Here is an 18750-nt window from a genome sequence, read left to right on the forward strand (position 1 = left end):
AAGTTTGTCCTTTGCTGCTCGCCGTAGTTGCCGGGTACTGGAGGTCGGGCATGCCCATGAAACAGCCACTGCGAAGTGCTATGCAACCACCGAAAAGACTGTAAAATACACGAAAGTGCGAAGAAATGTGGCGCAAACTTCATCTTAAATGTGTTCTCTGTTGAGCTGATAAGTCGCACGTTGAGAAGAAACGCGGAGAAAAGCGTGAAAGAGGAACGTCCGGTTTGTCCTACAAAGGAGAGTTTGACAGACTTCACTGCGCAGGCCCGCTGCTAGAGAAACCACCGGGAGGAGGACATCAATGAAACAATAAAGACTGCCTTATTTCAGAGGGAAGCCAGATAAAAGATGAGGAAGGACGTGAGGATACTCCTCGTCGGGGAACGTAAGTAGAGGGAGACTTTAATCCACAAGCGGTGGTTTTAGCTAAAATGCTAGTGACAGGAGCTAGAGGCTAAGCTAACAGATGATGTAAAAATCTGTGTGCTTGAAACATGAGCAGCAAGAGGCTTGTTGGGTTATTCTTCAGTGTATCCTGATCATCTACACTGACTATTATTTTCCATATTTGTCTGTTTATAAAAAAGTATCGGTCTTTATTTTCTGTTTGGCGTTTTTAGCCAGTTAAATATGCATTCACGTGGTGTCTGAATAATCGGAAATATTAGTTCTCTCTGGGGAAATTCCCCTCATTCATTCATGCATTCCTTCCTAAAGGGAAAATAACATTTTGACATGCCCTCATACTCAATACACTACCGACCATAACCACGCCTTATCTGAGGACTTCACCTGTAAATAAAGCTGGGCGATAATGGAGCATAAATCACATCTCGATATGTTTTAGCTGAATGGTGATACACGATATATATCTTGATATTTTCTTTCTTTAATTCTGATCTATGTGGGTCGAATGTCACAGTTTTATTAGCAGCCAGCTGCTCAATGTCAACATGAACTATGGAAGAGGATTAGGGCCAAACAAGAGAAATAATAAATTATGATTTTTTTTTTTTGTATTTATTATGCACTTAATAGAAATAGACGTAAACTTCCTTTCATGCTGTGCATATTTTGTTATGCAGGCGGTTTTGAGTTCTGCTCTTAGAGGAAGAACAGCGGAGCAGGATGAAGGGGGGTTGAAAGTAGCCCTATTCGACCTGTTCAGACTGACCAAATAATTAACTGGAAGTTATGTACATGATCTCATATTTAAGAGATAACTGTAAAGTTATAATTAACATCATTGGAGCTGAGACGAACCGTTTTTCTTTTCGAGATCTATTCACCCTATCGTGTCTTCAACAAATTTTTTGGTCCTAAAAATGTCCTAAAAATATGATTTCTGAGAATTATAATTTTTTAAAGCTAATATTATGTCTTTGAATGGCGATCTTTATTTATTTATTTTATTTTTCCCGAATTTCCCCTCTGGGGATCAATAAAGTACTATCCTATTTCCAATAAGCCGATTAAAAAAACACAAAATAATATGCTCATTATGACACAAGAAAAGGAAAGATAGGCAATGCTCACAGTTGAGTGTGTTCCCAATGTTTCTAATTTATTATGACTTGAATAATAATCAGATTATGAAATTTAATGTTGATACATTTCCTGGTAATTGACTCTTGTTGGCACAGAGATGCTTAATCACACATGCAGCATATTAAGCAGAATTATGGGTAAATTTGGATCCCAGACCCTGGGTTGAGAGCAGAGTGAAGACTTAAAGGGCAACAATCCGATCCGGTCTTCCCCTTTGTCTGTGTCTGACCTGGACTATTTGTTGGCTGTGAAGCTTATGTGTTGTTGGTACTATTTATATTTCGGTTGTGGCTCTGCAGGGTGGCCTACATTGCCACATTAGGCAAGTTGGTACCGACTGTTCCAGAGAGACATTCAGGCAGAATGCTACGTGACTTCTTCGTCGTTGTGAAGTTAAGTAGAGCTCAGTTTGCAGGGTTACTCAGAGAGCGTTTAAAAATCACAGAGGTGTAATGCTAAGTATCAAGAAGAGATATTTGAATCATTGATTCAGATTTATAGATCGTGATTTCTTTTGGTCTCTTAAATGTGATAAAGGAGCATCACAAGCTCTCAGAGACCAAAGAGACTTCATCAGATCACAGGTTTTGTTCAACAAAAAGTCCAAAAGCCGTCAATTTTCGATATAAAGCCAAAACAATCTTTTCAATGAGATGTGAACAGAACAGAGTTTTTGCTTTCCTGCTGGTTCAGTGACTCTGAAATAGTTCTAATAATTATACTTGTTATAAACGGAGAAAGGGTACGGCCTGTCTCTGTGTCGTTTGACAGACTTTTATTTTGATGAATCCTTTGACTGAGACTGAGGAAATGTTGATATATCCAATAACAATGAATAAAATGTGACTTTATGACGTTAGACTCTGACATGACCTAATGCACGATTGGGAATCTTTAAGTGTAACTGCAGGCCTTTATCGGTCAAGTAAGTTGATTTTGAGTGACTGTGCGTCTCTTTATTAAATCTCTCCTTAATGGACTTAATTCAAGACCACGTTTCTCCACTTTGGCCTGAACTGAGTCTTTAGTTTTTTAAAAGCTTCTTTCAGAGTCTTTGCACTTCACTGTTAGTCCAAACCCGTTGAGCTTCTTTGATCTGTGTCCTCCTGTCACTCAACACATCACCAGAAAATGTAGAGGTAGCATGCTAACGCTCATCATCAGAGGTAGAAGCGTGCCTTTAAAAAACCTTTTTTTTTACCCTTACAGCCAAGGTGGGGAAGACCTCGCTGATAATGTCTCTGGTGAGCGAGGAGTTTCCTGATGAGGTACGTGTCACATGACAGACGTTGTATAAATCATCCTGGTAGCTGTTAATCATAATTGTTAAAATGCAAAATATAAATGATGCATGTTGTGATGTAAGTTCACGCTTGCTTGATAGGTTCCTCTCCGGGCGGAGGAGATCACCATCCCAGCTGATGTCACCCCGGAGAGGGTGCCCACACACATCGTGGACTACTCAGGTAAACTCTTCACCTTACTGCACAAACACACAGTCTGCAGTTATGATGTCTGTATTAAGATCATTCCTAAGATAGGGTAAATAAAATGCATTTTTAACCCTTTAATCTGTTATGCATCTATTTAAGAATATATTTCATGAAGACACAATATGAGTGGGTGCATTAATTAAGCTTGACTCAACTAATTTAGCCCAGTAACACATAGAGACATCCACGTCTTAATCGATCTTCATCTTTAAGCCGTCATCAAGCTTACAAAGGTCTGAGTGATCTTGGATGTTCAGCCTGTTTTTCATGTTAAAATCAAATTCCTCCTCGTGTAATATTCTCCTCCAACCACCCTTTTCTTTTAAACTCAAGAAATAGGTCATGAAACGGACAATAGAGGGTTATGAAATGCAGCTTTATGTTGACTATATTTGACTTGAATTGGCTGTATAAAGGCCAATCCAATGTGTAATGGTCCCTCCTCCCTATGAATAAGAACAGGTTGTTGTATGGCCTGATACATTTTATGACATTGAACATATGTGGCTTTCTGACCCCTCCAGAAGCTGAACAATCAGATGAGCAGCTGTTTCAAGAAATATCAAAGGTGGGTTTGACGTCATCGTCTGCACTCTGTTTTTTATTTTCTGTGTGAATCCCAAACTTAATATTTTCATTCGTCTTGACAGGCTAATGTGATCTGCATAGTTTACTCGGTCAACAACAAGAAGTCCATCGAAAAGGTGAGCGTCGTTGTCCTCACATTCAAAGCTGTTGCCATGTCGCTGTTTGAATCGGGACACAACTCAAGCTGCGTGTGAATGTGTTTGATGTTGTGATTTACTCCCCTCAGGTGACAAGCCACTGGATCCCCCTCATAAATGACAGGACGGACAAGGATAGCAGGTGCGTTCAAGTTACTATATAGATGTGTGTTTTGAGTGAATGTGTGTCAGTCTCCTCTGTAGGTCACGTCAGCTGAAATGGCATAACGTGCAGCTGCTGAGCGAGCGTTTTTTTCAATCAAATGTTTTTGTTCATAAAGAGATAAATAGCCTTTGCATATTCTCAGCGGGCTTGTTTACATCATTGAATTATTTTTTTGGTCCATCAAACTTCCCAAAACCTCCCAAAGATATTCAGCTAAAAAACATAGACTAATTGATAATTGCTTTGGCTCTATCCTGCATTGATGAATGGTTTTGTTGCAGGGTACCATTGATCCTCGTTGGGAACAAGTCGGACCTGGTGGAACACAGCAGCATGGAGACAATTCTGCCAATCATGAATCAGTACCAGGACATCGAGACCTGTGTAGAGGTATGAGATAATATGCGCAAAAACACATGTGCAGTTCAGAGTCTTTTGGATGCATTGAGGCTGTTTGTGTAAATGTTGAGGTAAACCTCGATGAAGCACCTGAGAGTGTTGACATTGAATAAATCTGTCAGAGCTTTCTGTCTGCGTGCTGCAGTCCAGCTCCTGACTCCTCTTACACTCAGAGTCATTAATAGATTTATATCACCGAACTCCGGGCGCTCTGATGGACTGTGTTGAGTGTGCTGAGAGGTTCTGCTGCCAGGGAGGAAGCCTGCCTCCGTCTGTGTTTCAGCTTAATTCAAATCTCCCTCTGTAGCATGAGACCGCTCAGTCATGCTCTGCTCAGGTGGATCACTTACAAAGTTAAAAAAGGGAGCATGAGGCGGACGTGAGAGACGGCACACACCGAATCAGCTGGTGAGAGTTGGACTGGATTGAAAGAGGTGAACTGATGTTGAACTGCAGACTCAGTGCTGGAGTCGTTGTCCTAATTCTTTTAACTTTTGTACATTTCTTTCATACACATCTGCATTATTTTATCCTGACTGTTAATCGTCTTTGTGTCAAAGTCCTCGTGTTTGGTGATTTTTATGGTTTTAAATCTGCTCAGCAGCTTAAGTAAAAAGCTACTTTCCATACTGTACCGTCTTGCAAATAATCTCTAAGCCTTTTTTGGAAATTAAAGTAATTAGGTACCTTGTCATTCCCTGAGAGTTTTTCTTGGTCAGGGCATCAACACTCACACATGGCCCTCTCTCTTTCTCTCTTTCTTTCTTTCTTTCCTCGTTAGTGCTCTGCCAAAAATCTGAAGAACATTTCCGAGCTGTTTTACTACGCCCAGAAGGCTGTTCTCCACCCGACGGGACCCCTTTACTGCCCGGAGGAGAAGGAGGTGAGGTCTTCAGTCGATGCACATGCAGCACACATTTTCCTTTGGTGACATACTGTACAAATAGATCAGATTTTAACAACGAATGGAGGAGATACTGGACAAGTTAATATTGCATTCCTGAGTTCTTTAATACACTGAAATATTTCTGTGTTGTTTCTGCATCATTGCATCACCTAACAAATCACATTTCTTTGTTGTTACAGTTGAAACCATCTTGCATTAAGGCTTTAACTAGAATTTTCAAAGTGTCTGACCTGGACAACGACGGCATCCTTAACGACAACGAGCTCAACTTCTTCCAGGTAACGTCTTCCACTTAACGGTCTGACTGTGGCTCAGCGGAAGAGTTGGTTGTTTCTCAACCGGAAAGGTCGAGTAGGGTTTTGATTCCTACCTCAGCAAATGTAAATGTAGTAGTTGTTTATCCACACTGGGTAGGTAAGGTTATCCTCATTGAAGAAAGTGAAAGTATGGGACGTTTGCTTGTCTTGCATCACCTCCAGTTAGTAATCATGTCGCGTCCTGTTCATCGGTGTAGAGGAGGATAAGTGCCAAACTGCTACGCTGGTTTAAGATAACGTGTTAAAACATGATGAAGAAAAACAAATGTTTTATTGTTGCTTGTGTTTGCAGAGAACGTGTTTTAATACACCTCTGGCACCTCAAGCCTTAGAGGACGTGAAAAATGTGGTCAGGAGAAACATGACAGACGGAGTCAAGGACAATGGACTCTCTCTCAAAGGTCGGACAAAATCCTGTTTTCTGATTCCTCTTCTTGTTCCCTCTTGTCTGACTTTTTTTTTTTTTTTTTTTTTAAGACAATCCTTGACCTGTTGTTCTTCTGTGATTGGCTCTTTGCTGCAGGCTTCCTGTTCCTGCACACGCTCTTCATACAGCGAGGGCGACACGAGACCACCTGGACTGTGCTGAGGCGGTTTGGCTATGACGATGACCTGGAGCTCACACAGGAATACCTGTTCCCCTTGTAAGCACAGATTCAAACAGGATTATATTTTATGTGAAGGGAAAGAGGGGACGGGACAGAGTGAGATGCTGGGACAAATGTCTGCATCGCTTCAGTAAGACGCCGTGTTTGATGACCTCACTGTGAGGAGTTTATGAACGATGACACCTTGAGAACCTAAGCTCCCTTTTGTTTGTCAGATTTAAAATCTGTAGGGGCGACTCCTGACAATTCCTTAGCTCATGAAAAGTTTTGCAGGTGATTTTCTAATTAATCGCTCAAGTGTTAAGTCAGTAAAATATGTTTCAAAAAATTAAAAAGTCCTGCTAGACTTTTATTCAGCAGAAGGAGATAAGGAAAAATAACAAATTCTGATCTTTATCGTCTAACATCTGATGCTAAAGAGATCAAATCCACATGTTTGATAATTTTTATCGTCCTGTTAGGAGGAAACTATGAGAATTTTTCTGTAACTGTTGAGACAATGCATGAGTTTTACTTAAACTTAAAAGCTCTAAAAATGTTGTCAAATAAAACGTTATATATTCCAGCTTGTTCAAGAATCCAGCCCACAGAAATATTTTAATATTTTGTCTGATCGTTCGTTCCTCGTTTCATCTTCTGTAAGAATTCTTTTTTTTAACCTTTCAATTGAAAGTGAATCGAGCTAGTTTATAATTATTGTGCAGGTTCATTTGAAACTGAGTAGAGATGCACCGATCAGGATAATCAGAGACAATGCCGATACCGATGTTTGAAGTTACAATTTAGCCAATTTAAAAATTTGGATTCCGATATTTCTTTCATGACTTCTTTTGGTGTCGGACTCGCACAAGGCCGACTTTTTCTCTCATGTTTGACATGAAAACAAGTCAGAGTTTGTCCAACAGCTGACTTCCCTGCCCAAAAAAAACCCCTCTTCTCTGAATCAGTAGTTAGCTGCACTAGATGTCAGCATTAAATTGTTTTGGCACAACAAATAAACATCGGCATTGAACCGATTGATGCATCCCTAAAAAATTAAGTGATATTACGTAAATGCTGCTGATGTTTCTGTTAAATAATTGATCTGTGTGTTCCTCTGATGCAGGATAAAGATCCCCCCTGACTGCACCACAGAGCTGAACCACAACGCGTACCTCTTTCTCCAGAGTGTCTTTGACAAACACGACAAAGTGAGCGCTTAGAAATGTTGAACTTACAGACATTTTTATATTTAAATGACATGTCAAGTTTGAAAGTGGACTGCTGTACACACTTGTCACTCTGTGCTATGATCCAGGATAGAGATTGTGCGCTGTCGCCGGAGGAGGTGAAGGACTTGTTCAAAGTGTTTCCCTACATGCCATGGGGGCCGGATGTCAACAACACAGTGTGCACTAACGACCAGGGATGGATCACATACCAGGGATACCTCTCGCAGTGGACGTGAGTGTGGAACATTTCTATAAATACACACACACACCCAGACACACACACACTCACTCCTATTTTAGTTTTACACAACCTGAATGAGTTCACACGTATGAAGCATTTACATCAAAAAATACACACAGTCTTTTACAAATGTAAATAATAACAATGTGACTCATCATGATGTTTCTGTTTTCTGCTGCAGGTTAACAACATACCTAGATGTGCAGCGGAGTTTGGAGTATTTAGGTTACCTTGGTTACTCTATCATCTATGAACAGGAGTCCCAGGCAGCAGCCATGACAGGTGAGGAAACCTGAAGCAGCTCAACAACCCATTTCTGCACAGAATGAAAGAACATCGGCAGTGAAGCTTGCTTTTTGTTAAACATCTTTTCTTTCAGTGACGCGTAACAAGCGCATCGATCTGCAGAAGAAACAGACACAGCGCAGCGTCTTCCGCTGCAACGTCTTGGGCGCTAGAGGCAGCGGGAAGAGTGGCTTCCTCCAAGCTTTTTTGGGCAAAGACCTGCAGGTCAGTGGATATCAAAACTGCAAATCTTTCCCCTAGAAGTCTGTTCTTTTATCTGTGGTTTTGAACTATTTTTTAATGGGAAACTACACTGGACATGAAGTTACAGGAGCTGTTATTCATCACACTATAACACCAAGTCAGTTAAACGTCATGGATATCAATCTGTCCATTTAGGAAGCACAAGTGATTGTAAATCAGTTTCAGCTGCTTTAGTGAAAATAAAAATAACAACAGATGAAATGGAAAGGCAAAAGAATAAAAGGAGGAGAGGAGGAGGAGGAGGGAGGAACTGGAGGGGCACAGGCAGAGTTCTACAAAATGACCTCCAGCAGGCTGCTGGTGTGGCATGCCTCTCCATTGCATCTGTCGTCACTTTAATTTGCACCAAAGCAGAAGTCAAAGAGAACAGACTCCAATCAATTTCTAATATAAATCTTGATGGTGTCCTGTTTCATTTTCCACCACAGCAACAGAGGCGGATCAGAGAAGACCACAAGTCCCTCTACGCCATCAGCACTACCTACGTTTATGGGCAGGAGAAGTACCTGCTGGTGAGAAACATTCACTCATCATCTGCTTTTTTTTCTGGATTTACTGTTGCGTAATCTGCCTGTTGCATTAAACTGTGAATCCCAGCGAAAACGTTAATCCCTCCGTCTGCACTCTCTGTCTCTCCCTCTCACTACAAGCTCCACGAGGTGATGCCAGATTTTGACTTTCTGTCCGAGGCCGACCTCGCCTGCGACGTGGTGTGCCTGGTGTTTGACGTCAACAATCCTCGTTCTTTTGAATACTGCGCCAAAGTGTACAAGGTATGTTTCAGTAGATGGTTAAATGTTCATCAGATGCACCGCTGCTTTCTACATTAGCTTCATTTTGTTAGTATATTCACCTCCCTTCGTTCACCTACACTAAGCTCTCAAGTGGGACACTGGGAGAGGAGGGGGAGGAGATGGAATTCATTTAACCTTGTAGATGGACAGCCAGATGTTCGCTCTGCACTGACTGCACTACTCTTTACAAATCATCAGAAATACCTGCAGTCTACCTGTGAAATAACATTCCCTCTAAACAAGGGTCGTTCCAATAAACAGAAAAAAATCTAGCATGGCCAAACACGATCCAAAACCACACAAGTGAAGAAGGGAAAGAAACGAGGGGCTGCATACTGTCTTATTAACGACATTGAATGATTGTGTTTTTTCCAGCAATACTTCATCGACAGCAAGACGCCATGTGTGGTGATCGCCGCAAAGTCGGACCTGCACGAAGTACGGCAGCACTACAGCCTCACGCCGCAGGACTTCTGCCGGAAGCACAAGCTCCACCCGCCTCAGCCGTTCACATGCAACACGACCGAGGCACTCAACAAAGACATCTACACTAGACTGACCACCATGGCCATGTACCCGTGAGTATTACCACCTTGTGTCGTCTCCTTTGTGTTTACCCTGAGCGAGTCCTGCTACATACATGAGCCATGCCTCTCCACTTTTATCCCCCGCCTGGATGTATGTTCAGGCAGTGATATTTCGCTCTTAGTATTCAGAGATCAGTGAAAACAGGAAATTATATAAACCCTCTTTATGATGTGCCGATAGTTAGACTCAACCAGTTCTTTGGTTTGTGCAGATTCTTCCCTTAAAACTGAAACATTTTAATCACACTTGCTAGGTCGATGATGCAAGCCCCTCCCTAAAATTCTTGAAGGTTAATCCTTCAATCCTTACAGGGTGCTTTAAAGCTTTGTGTTAGGATCAGATTGGAGAGTAGATTAATTAGCACTAAATGGGATGCGTCCATTAAATCTCATATTAACAGGCCAGAAATCCACTTCTTTAATTTGATTAACTGCAGAAAGGTCTTCTTCTGTTCTAAGAGTTCTGACGTGGAGGCAATGAATCCCTTTTATTTTGTTAGCTTTTGCATTTCCTTTGATTTGCCTGATAGAGTCTGTAAATGGTTATCATGACTGTTTTCCTCCTTTTGTTGTGATTTGATCTCCTCATGTCTCCCTGAAATATCTCTATAAAGTTCATGCGACATGTTTCCTTTAGCGGTTCTTTAGTTTTTCTTTTGAGTCGAGTGGTTGAATGTAACTGGGAAGAGTTCAGGCTTCATCTCAGAAGTTTGTATTGTCTTAGCTCAGGTCCTTTAGTTGTCGGCCTTGTCCTCCTCCTCCATCCTCCTGTTTGTGTGTTGTCTCTGTATGGTGGTGAACAGACGCATTTTTGTGTGTCTTTCCGCAGCCACGCCCGTCTCCGCTGCATGTGTGCCTGCAACAGGTGCACCTATTGCCTGTGTCAGAACCTCCTCAAGTCGGAGCTGCTGAGAAATATTAAGGCTCAACTCCGCAGGGTCGTTTACAACAGGTTCATATGTAGAATAGTTTAGTGTTGTTAATGTAGACTTTCTCCCTCCTCTCTCGGCTCCTTCCTCCTCTGAGCTCTTTAACACTGTTGGTGGTCTGGTGACGGCTCCTCTGCTTTCCTTCAGCTTGCTCCTTTTCTCAGATTTACGCTGCATATCCACTGCAGGAAACTACGAGATAAACTGTAATTAAGCATGACGGCAAAGTCATGTTGAAAAGAATACGTCAGGTCTTCTTTATGTGATGCTTTGTCGTCTTAAAGGGACATTCTCCTTTTTCTCACTGCTGTGTAGCTGCTTATCTCCACATGCCAGCTGTGTCTTGCTCAGCTGTTCCTCAGCATTGTGATGCTTGTTAAAAATAGTAATCAAGGGTTGCAGGGTTCAAAGTTAGTCTTTCTAAACACACGGTTATTGATTTGTCCTCTGGATATTTCTTTCACATTAGTGTCTGTTTTTAAATTTGTTTCTTTTTCACCGCAAAAACTCAAATCTTAAGGAGTCTATTTGTCTGTTTAATAGTCAAAATATCATGAAATATTAATGACATTCGGCTTACAAGTCCTGATAAAACTTTTATTTCAAGATATAAAGCAAAAAAATGAGGCTCGAATTGCTTAATGAGTAAAATATTAAAAGAAAAGAAGATGTCTGTCTGGACTTTAATAAAGCTTAATGAGATATTTTTGACCAGAAATGAGACAAATTCATCGGTTAAGTTTGCGTTTTTTCCGAAGTTATTATCTGGGTGTTAAAGGCACAAGATAAGAACTGGCTGACCTCTGAACTTGAGCATCATTTCAGAGTTGCCCATTATCGGTTGTTGTTTTTTTAGTTGGGTTTTGGTTTGACAAGAAGCTCACAAAGTCCAAGAAATGAGAAACAAAAAGTCACAAACACCTGCTCATAATAATGAAGACCCAATCCAAAAATGTCTCAGATTTCATCAGTGCACCTAAAACACATCAGTCATGTTAGCTGTGTTGGTTTCTGCTCCAGCTCCGGCCGGCCGGCCCGCTCTCTGTTCAGTTTGACACGGCGCAGCGTGACCCTGCTGTGCCAGCTAACACCTCGGCTGTTTGCCAGGAAGGTGACCGTGTGCTGGAAGAAGTGTGAAACAATGCATGATCCACTGCTGCTTGTGCCGTGCAAACCTCCACCCAATGATACAACTCTCATAAAACACTAACATGATGTTAAATTAGAGGAGATATGAAAAATATAGCTTTTCATTGGAAAGCATGGTTACTTTTTTTGGATGCTTCTGGAAATCTTTAGCCTTCTTAAGACTGCCGTTTCAAGCCGTCTTATTAACGCCCCTGTAATGTTTCTCCTTCAATCTGAATGTTGCAGAGGCGTAATAGGGGATCAAGTGATCCCCTCTCTAGTCTGTACCATCATCAGACGTAATAACAGAGGCGTTACAGAGGCCTAATAGTGAATCAGCTGATTAAATCTGTGAATTCACACCGCTAGTTTGTACTGCAGTGGATATGCAAACAGCAAATCTTGACTAATACTCTTTATAATTTGCACGGAAGCTAAGTGTGAGTTTTGATTTGTGCTTCATTTAAACTGAAAACCTCATTGAAGTCTGCATGATTGTAATCAGTCTTATCATTCTTCCTTTCTATGCATTTCTGCACGGCACCTAACTTAAATAACTTAGCACTCTCTGATAACTGATTACCTGTGATGATGTTTTCAGTCTCGCTTTGTTTTCTCGCTTCATTTCCATCCTCATCCTCAAAGTCGACACCTACAGGAGACGCTTTGTTTTCAAGCCAGTGATTTCAAATGTTTTTTTGCAGATTTTCTGATATAATTTCTCCCTCCTGATGCTGAGTCTGTCACCTGAACTCATGTATCTGCCAATACAGCGCATCTCTCCGACATCAGCAGGATAAAAAAAAAAAAGACTCTGACTTCTGACATTTTTATAACGTTAGCCGTTTTCATATATTCACTCCTGGAAAATATCTAGATAATGTCAGGAGGACTGCTCTGTAGATTCTCTCGACCTGGCTGTTTACACATGCTCCTCACAGCAGGAGAAAATCTCTGTCGCGGACGAGGCAACAGAGTCCGCTATATGACGCTATAATGAGAATATTTGCCTTTCTATGAATGCTACGTGCAGTTCGACGGAATAACAGCATCAACAAAAGAGCAGAGAACAACATACTGGAGAACAGGAAACATAATGCAGCATTTTAATAACGTGCACAGAGATCGTAGTGGTCGCGTGCAGACACTTTATGCATCGTCCAGCAGTCACAGGTTATAAGCGTCACCACCCTCTGTCACTCACTCGATGGTGAATTGTGCAGATTATATCCTCCTGCGTTCTCACATCAGCCCACTTTGACTTGCTGCGGAAAAAAACTCTATAAGGGTCTGGCAGGAGAAGATCAGGGTATCAGCTGTTTGCGTTCACACATACAGCTCCTACTGGAAATATCAGATCTTGTCAAGAGTTTTCTGCAAGTGTTAAAGCCCTATTTGACTTCCTGTTAGCACTCTGATATCTGGAGAATGCAGTATAAAAGGCTGATTTGGATACACACATTGGTGTCTGATCTGATGATCATGTGTTCTCCTGTAGGTGAAGACTACATGAATGTAACCAGCTGATGTTTTAAAATCAAAATGTGTTTCCTTGATGTTTGACTTGATTGTATTGTACTGTCATTTCATTCTGTTTTTCCCCCCATCTTGTACGTCCTGTCTTTGTGTTTTTCTTTCCACCCTTCAGGTGTTCAGAGTCATATTTTTGGCTGCCCCTCTTCCTCTTCCTCCTGCATGTTTTCACCCTCTGCTAATCTGCATGCCGCCTTCTTGCATGTCTCACCTTTTCTCCACTTCTCTGGGTAGCTGAAGGCATGCCTCATTCTGTTTGCAGCAGGATAGGTTTCTCATCTATCCACCTCTGCTGTAACGCAAGCTTGGTGTTTGGAGTGAGATGGGGGAGGTTTTCTGAAGAACAAGCAGGGTTTGAATGGCTGTTAATGGTGTTACATATCTGCAGTATTGTGTGAGTTTAAATCAAATTTGAATACATTTGTTTGCGCACATTTGGCTCAAAATGTAAGACTTTGGGTTGGGCTTTAATGGACTGAGACGGAGCTGCGTTTTGCTGCATCCAGAACTAACATTTTCTTGTGTTGATGCCTTTAATGTCTTTGAGTTGTTGACTCTATTAATAGCATGACACTTTGATAGCTGGCAGCTCAAGAGCCGAAACACAACCCTGAAGGCACCGTGCTGCAGAGAAGTGGGTCGGTTGACTGAATCAGATTCTGTTTTTATTCGACATTGGACGACATTTTGATCCAAGTCATTTGCACAGTGCAGTTAGTGAATGAAGTTTGAAAAGATCAACCAAAAACCTTAAAAGTTACTGCAAAGGTCATTTTCGCAGTTAATCGCCAAATTTAAAGAGTTTATCGCAATAAATCAGTTTTTCTTGTATTTGACATTTAAAAATAAAAATTGTAAGGCTTATATTTTGATGTTTTGTACTGCCTTAAGCTGAGAGTACTTCACATCCTGTGTGCTTTTATTTTTTAATAAAGTAAGGCCCTTCCAGTAGAGTGAAGGTTAGGACGTGAACTTCAGAAACAGAAACAGGAAGTTGTAATAGATCACAAACTGATGTCAAACAGCTCAAAGGAACGGTAACAAAGGTCAATGTTGATGTCGTAAGGTCAATGTGTGATGTCATAAGGTGGATATTACTTTGGACTCGCCAGCTGAGCTGTCTGAGAGTTTGTTAAAGTGAAATGAGACATTCCAAGATGCAGCAGTGTCCTTCTTTTACATCACTGAGACTACAGGGAGACACTGAGGACGACTATCTACGGGGAGGCTAAAGGGACAAAATAACATGAGATTAATGACATCAGTAAAGACCTTAATCAGTCGTTAATTTAACCAGTTAATTCTGACAGCCCTAATCTGAAGGTTTTATTTCAACTTGTGTTCATGAACAATAAAAAAAAGTTGTTAGTTTAAAATGCTAAACTCAACAAAGACAAATAGAAGAGTAAAAACTATTAAAGTAATAGTAAAAAGTATTGTCAAAGGACAGAAAAAACTAATTTAAACATTTTCATGAAAAGTGTTTGACATGATGAAAACAAGATTTAATGCTTGAACATTTCCAGTCATGTCCGGGCTGCCGTGCGGTGTGTACAGATGGTACATGTGGCTTCTTTTTATTTTCTCGTTGTTTGTGTGTGCGGTGACGTTTGAGCAGGTACGCAGTCAAGGTTGAGCTTGTGCTTTGATGGTTTTTGGTGCTGAGTGAAGTTCTGTATTTATCAGGCGAGGTGGAGCTGGGTGATGTGACTGAACACAGATATCATGGTTAGTGTCTTCTTTATAATCTATTTCTAACCTGGAGTTTAAAAAAAAAACATTTTTAGTCTTTTCTTAGGTAGTGCAGACGATTCTTGCCTTGTTAATACCAGATGTAGTTATCTTGAGTTGAAACTGTTCAGGCCCGATCACACAGAGACGCATCGCTGGATAATCATCGCAGCAAAAAGACTCTCTTGATCATTTTGGAGATTAAATACATAATTGTTAAATCAAAACCGTAATCGGCAGAAGATTTTCTTCATGAAAAAGCCTCTAGTTTCAGCCTTATTCAGTAGTGTACAGGAAATATCTCCCAGCTCCACCTGCTGTATCTGTGTGCATACACACCCAGGCAACCATATGACCTGGTGCTGTGTATATGTGTGTGTGTGTGTGTGCGGGGGAGGCTCCTGGGCTGGGTGGAGGCTGTGGGGGGCTGCCTGCTGTCAGAGGAGGGTTTCAGTCTGACACAGCAGGTTTCAGCCGTCTCCAACCTGGAGGAGTCGGCCTTTATGGAGGCCTCTGCTGAGACGCTAATTCTCCCCGACAGGTAAAGGAAGCAACCAATCACAGAGACTCAATACCACCCCTTTAGTTTGTTAAATCTGAAGCCACATCAGCAGCTGCTTTGTCTTAATATGCTAAGCTAACTGACAGCTTGTTGAAGCCCTAAATATGAAATATTGAACAGACAAATACTTTATAAATGTTGACTCTTTCTTGTGGAGAGGGAGGAGCAGTGAACCGAGTGAAAAAGTTGCTCTTCATAACTCTCCTGAGTGTCAGGGTCTTGGTGTTTGTGATGTAGACCAGTAAGGACCTCTCGGGTGCAGGAAACGATTTGAATTGAAGGTGGACACATGATTTACACATTTCTGTCTTTTCCTCTGCTTTTTGTCGATGCTTGCTTTTACTGTTAGTCGGCTTAGTTCCTCAGTGTTTGTGCTTCTTGCCAGACCAGCTGGCTGTGTGTTTGGTCAGGCCGGTTTTAACAGGATTTTAATAACCATTCTTTTTCTTAGTTTTCTGCCTCTTTCTGAGAATCAGCAGCTGCTTCTTGTTGTCCAACCTCTGCTTTTCCCCAGCCAATCGCTTCATCTTTTATCTGCGTCCTGTTCTCCAAACCAAAACTACACCAAATGTCAAGCGAGAAAGCATGTGCTCCTGTTTTAAGCCGCTGTAATAGGCTGCTGATTTCATCTTTTATGGTCCTGATTCAGGGAGGGAGGGAGGGAGGGAGAGAGAGAGAGAGAGAGAGAGAGAGAGAGAGAGAGGAGAGAGAGAGAGAGAGAGAGAGAGAGAGAGAGAGAGAGAGAGAGAGAGAGAGAGAGAGAAGAGAGAGAGAGAGAGAGAGAGAGAGAGAGAGAGAGAGAGAGAGAGAGAGAGAGAGAGAGAGAGAGAAGAGAGAGAGAGAGAGAGAGAGAGAGGAGAGAGAGAGACGAGGAGGAGAGAGAGAGAGGAGAGAGAGAGAGAGAGAGAGAGAGAGAGAGTGAGAGAGAGAGAGAGAGAATGACTTTGTTTTGTCATTTGGTGTCTCATCCCGCTGTGATTTTAACAAGCTGCTCCCTATTTATTTTTTATGCATTTGTCTCCTCTCACCTGCTCTCCTGTGTCCTGCTTCCTCCCTCAGGCACATGGCTCAAGCGGATCTGAAGAACTCCACCTTCTGGCTGAGAGCGAGCGTCGGTGCCACGGTGTGTGCCGTGCTGGGCTTCGCCATGTACAGAGCGCTTCTCAAACAGCGGTGATGGGACAGCGTGAGACTTCCCCGCTCCCTCTCGTTGACTCTGCCCTCTTTTCTTCTACCTGAAAGACTCGAGAAAAAAAAAAAAAAGACTGACCAACCAACCAGGGCAGTATCCTCAGTCCACAACTCCTCCTCTAACTCCCACAATGCAACACGGGCAAGAACAAATGAGCAAAATCCTAGGTACATTTTTTTATGCATTAAAAACAGAGTGTGGTTTATTTTTTTGTTTATATTGGTGGCAGACAGGGACACCTGACCTGCAACACCCTAAACAATTAACATGTGGAAAAACATTCTGCAAACTAAGAAATGATGCAGATTCAAACACAAATGCAGAAGTCAAGAACAAATGAAATGACAGAAATGTGCTGCAAATGAAGAAGAAAAAAACGTGTTTCATCGAGTCAAAAAAACCCACAAATACAGAAAAACTGCAAATGTTGCAAATCAATCCACCTCAACCGTAGACGGTATGAAATATGGACGTAGTCTCAGTGACATCACCCTTTGGTTACTGAATGGGAATTTTGAAGCGCAGCAGTGGGGGTGGCCATGTTGAAAATGCTGCCCAAGTTTCCAGTCAACCTCGAAACAGGCAGAGGAGTGCAGCTGAGGCGGGCTGTAAACCACGACTAACAGCTGTGTTGCGCCTGAGTGCATGATATATCATTCACTCCCCTGATTATGCAAAACTCTTATCCGTCATGAAATAAAAATGGATGAGTTATAAAAGAACGTACAGTGTGTGGCGATAAAGACCTTGACCTTTCCAGAGCCAAAAGAACCCGGCTGTGCACGTGTTTATTCCTGCTGTCCAAATTAATGTTTTAATGAGGTGTGCATGTTCTTTATGGGCTTACGGACCCAGCCTCCAGTGGACACTCGAGGAACTGCAGGGGTTTTTTTTCTCCCATCTTCCATATTTACCGTCATTTTTCAACACCAGAGGTCGCCACTCGATTCCAGCTGAAGGTCCCAGGGCCACTTCCTCATCTCCTTCTTTTTTTGTTAAAAAGAAACGGTGCCTCTGAGCGCCCCTACAGACTGGGAGCGCTTCAGTGGAGTTGTCTGGGTTTGCAGCATTTTTCTGTGTTTGTGCATCAGTTTTGCGTTTTCTTGAGGATTTCCGCAGAATGTTTTTCATTTAATTTGCAGGTTGTTTCCTGTCATTGAATTTGCACCATTTCTAATTTTGCAGCACATTTTTCCTAAAGGGAGTCATCTGAGGCCGTTGCAGGTCGTGCACCATGTTGACCACTGTAGTTTCTGTAGAGGGGGGGAAAGGGGCAGGTTTGAAATATCACTTCTTCATGAGTTCATTCATTCTGATGATCTGGGATCTGTTGGTCTAGTCCAGGGCAGACTCTACTAGTGGCTGGGTGTTTCCAGCTGACCCAGTCTTGTTGTTGTTTTTTATTCTCTCAGGTCAGTATTATTCTCAGCTAGATGTTTGGAGACCAGAGAGAAGCAGCCATAATCAGACACACCACAAAGGGACTCGATTCTGTTCATAGATGTGTATATGCAGTAAATATTATGTATGTATACTCATAGACACCTTCATGAGGTTTATACATCTAACACTAGAAAGGTCATGGATGTCATGCACTTGTTTATTTTTGCGTGTTAATTTATTAACCTGTTTTTTTTTTCTTGTCTGTTTTGAGTGCACTGCATGAAACAGAGCGAGGGATTGACATTCTCCATGTATTTTTGTATTTAGTATTCTTAAAGCTTGTCCTCCAGATGTATCATGACTTTATGTTTTTATGTTTCTGCTTTTCAAATAGAGCTCTGTCCCTCATTATATTTTTATGAAGTTAGAGGCATCGTAGAGAAAGAGATTTAGCAATTAACAACAGCCATTCTGCGCACCTCTCCCACCTTAAAACTACGACCGTGTTTCTTCATGTTTCTCTTCTTTTTTTCAACATTTACAGTAAAAAAAAAGTATGCTCTGACACAGCTGTGTATGTGTGAGTGAAACGACAATTTAACAGCAACAAGGAAAATAAAATGGTTTTAAAAAACTGACATTTACACCCACTGATGTCATTGTGTTTGTGTTTCATCACCCATTTCAAAAAGGAAATGTGGGACATGAACGCATGCACGACTGTTTACACGAACAACTGGGACTTTT

General features: G+C 41.6%; 1 protein-coding gene across 2 annotated transcripts; it reads left to right on the forward strand.

Annotated features, from left to right (window-relative positions):
* The first annotated feature begins 43 nt into the window (after positions 1-43).
* Positions 44-18641, forward strand: rhot1a (ras homolog family member T1a). 2 transcript variants are annotated; one of them, XM_020656491.3, is made up of 20 exons: positions 44-385; positions 2758-2816; positions 2933-3014; positions 3566-3609; positions 3692-3745; positions 3856-3908; positions 4214-4322; positions 5113-5214; positions 5418-5516; positions 5848-5956; positions 6079-6199; positions 7269-7353; positions 7461-7606; positions 7797-7897; positions 7995-8125; positions 8593-8676; positions 8815-8937; positions 9334-9536; positions 10375-10497; positions 16488-18641. In XM_020656491.3, the coding sequence occupies exons 1-20, from the start codon at positions 349-351 to the stop codon at positions 16603-16605; spliced, it is 1983 nt and encodes a 660-aa protein (XP_020512147.1). In that variant the 5' UTR covers positions 44-348; the 3' UTR covers positions 16606-18641. The 2 variants fall into 2 exon arrangements, with proteins under 2 accessions (XP_020512147.1, XP_020512148.1); XM_020656492.3 differs by lacking the exon at positions 10375-10497 and having other exon boundaries at positions 46-385.
* Positions 18642-18750: the final 109 nt, after the last annotated feature.

The sequence above is a fragment of the Labrus bergylta genome, chromosome 16, assembly GCF_963930695.1.
Source record: "Labrus bergylta chromosome 16, fLabBer1.1, whole genome shotgun sequence".
Taxonomy (NCBI): domain Eukaryota; kingdom Metazoa; phylum Chordata; class Actinopteri; order Labriformes; family Labridae; genus Labrus; species Labrus bergylta.

Excerpts from the sequence above, each read along its gene's own strand:
- rhot1a (XM_020656491.3), top strand. The coding sequence starts at position 349 with ATGAGGAAGGACGTGAGGATACTCCTCGTCGGGGAAC. Across the intron at positions 5,957-6,078 it reads CAATGGACTCTCTCTCAAAG|GCTTCCTGTTCCTGCACACG; the intron begins GTCGGACAAAAT and ends TCTTTGCTGCAG. Across the intron at positions 7,898-7,994 it reads CCAGGCAGCAGCCATGACAG|TGACGCGTAACAAGCGCATC; the intron begins GTGAGGAAACCT and ends CTTTTCTTTCAG.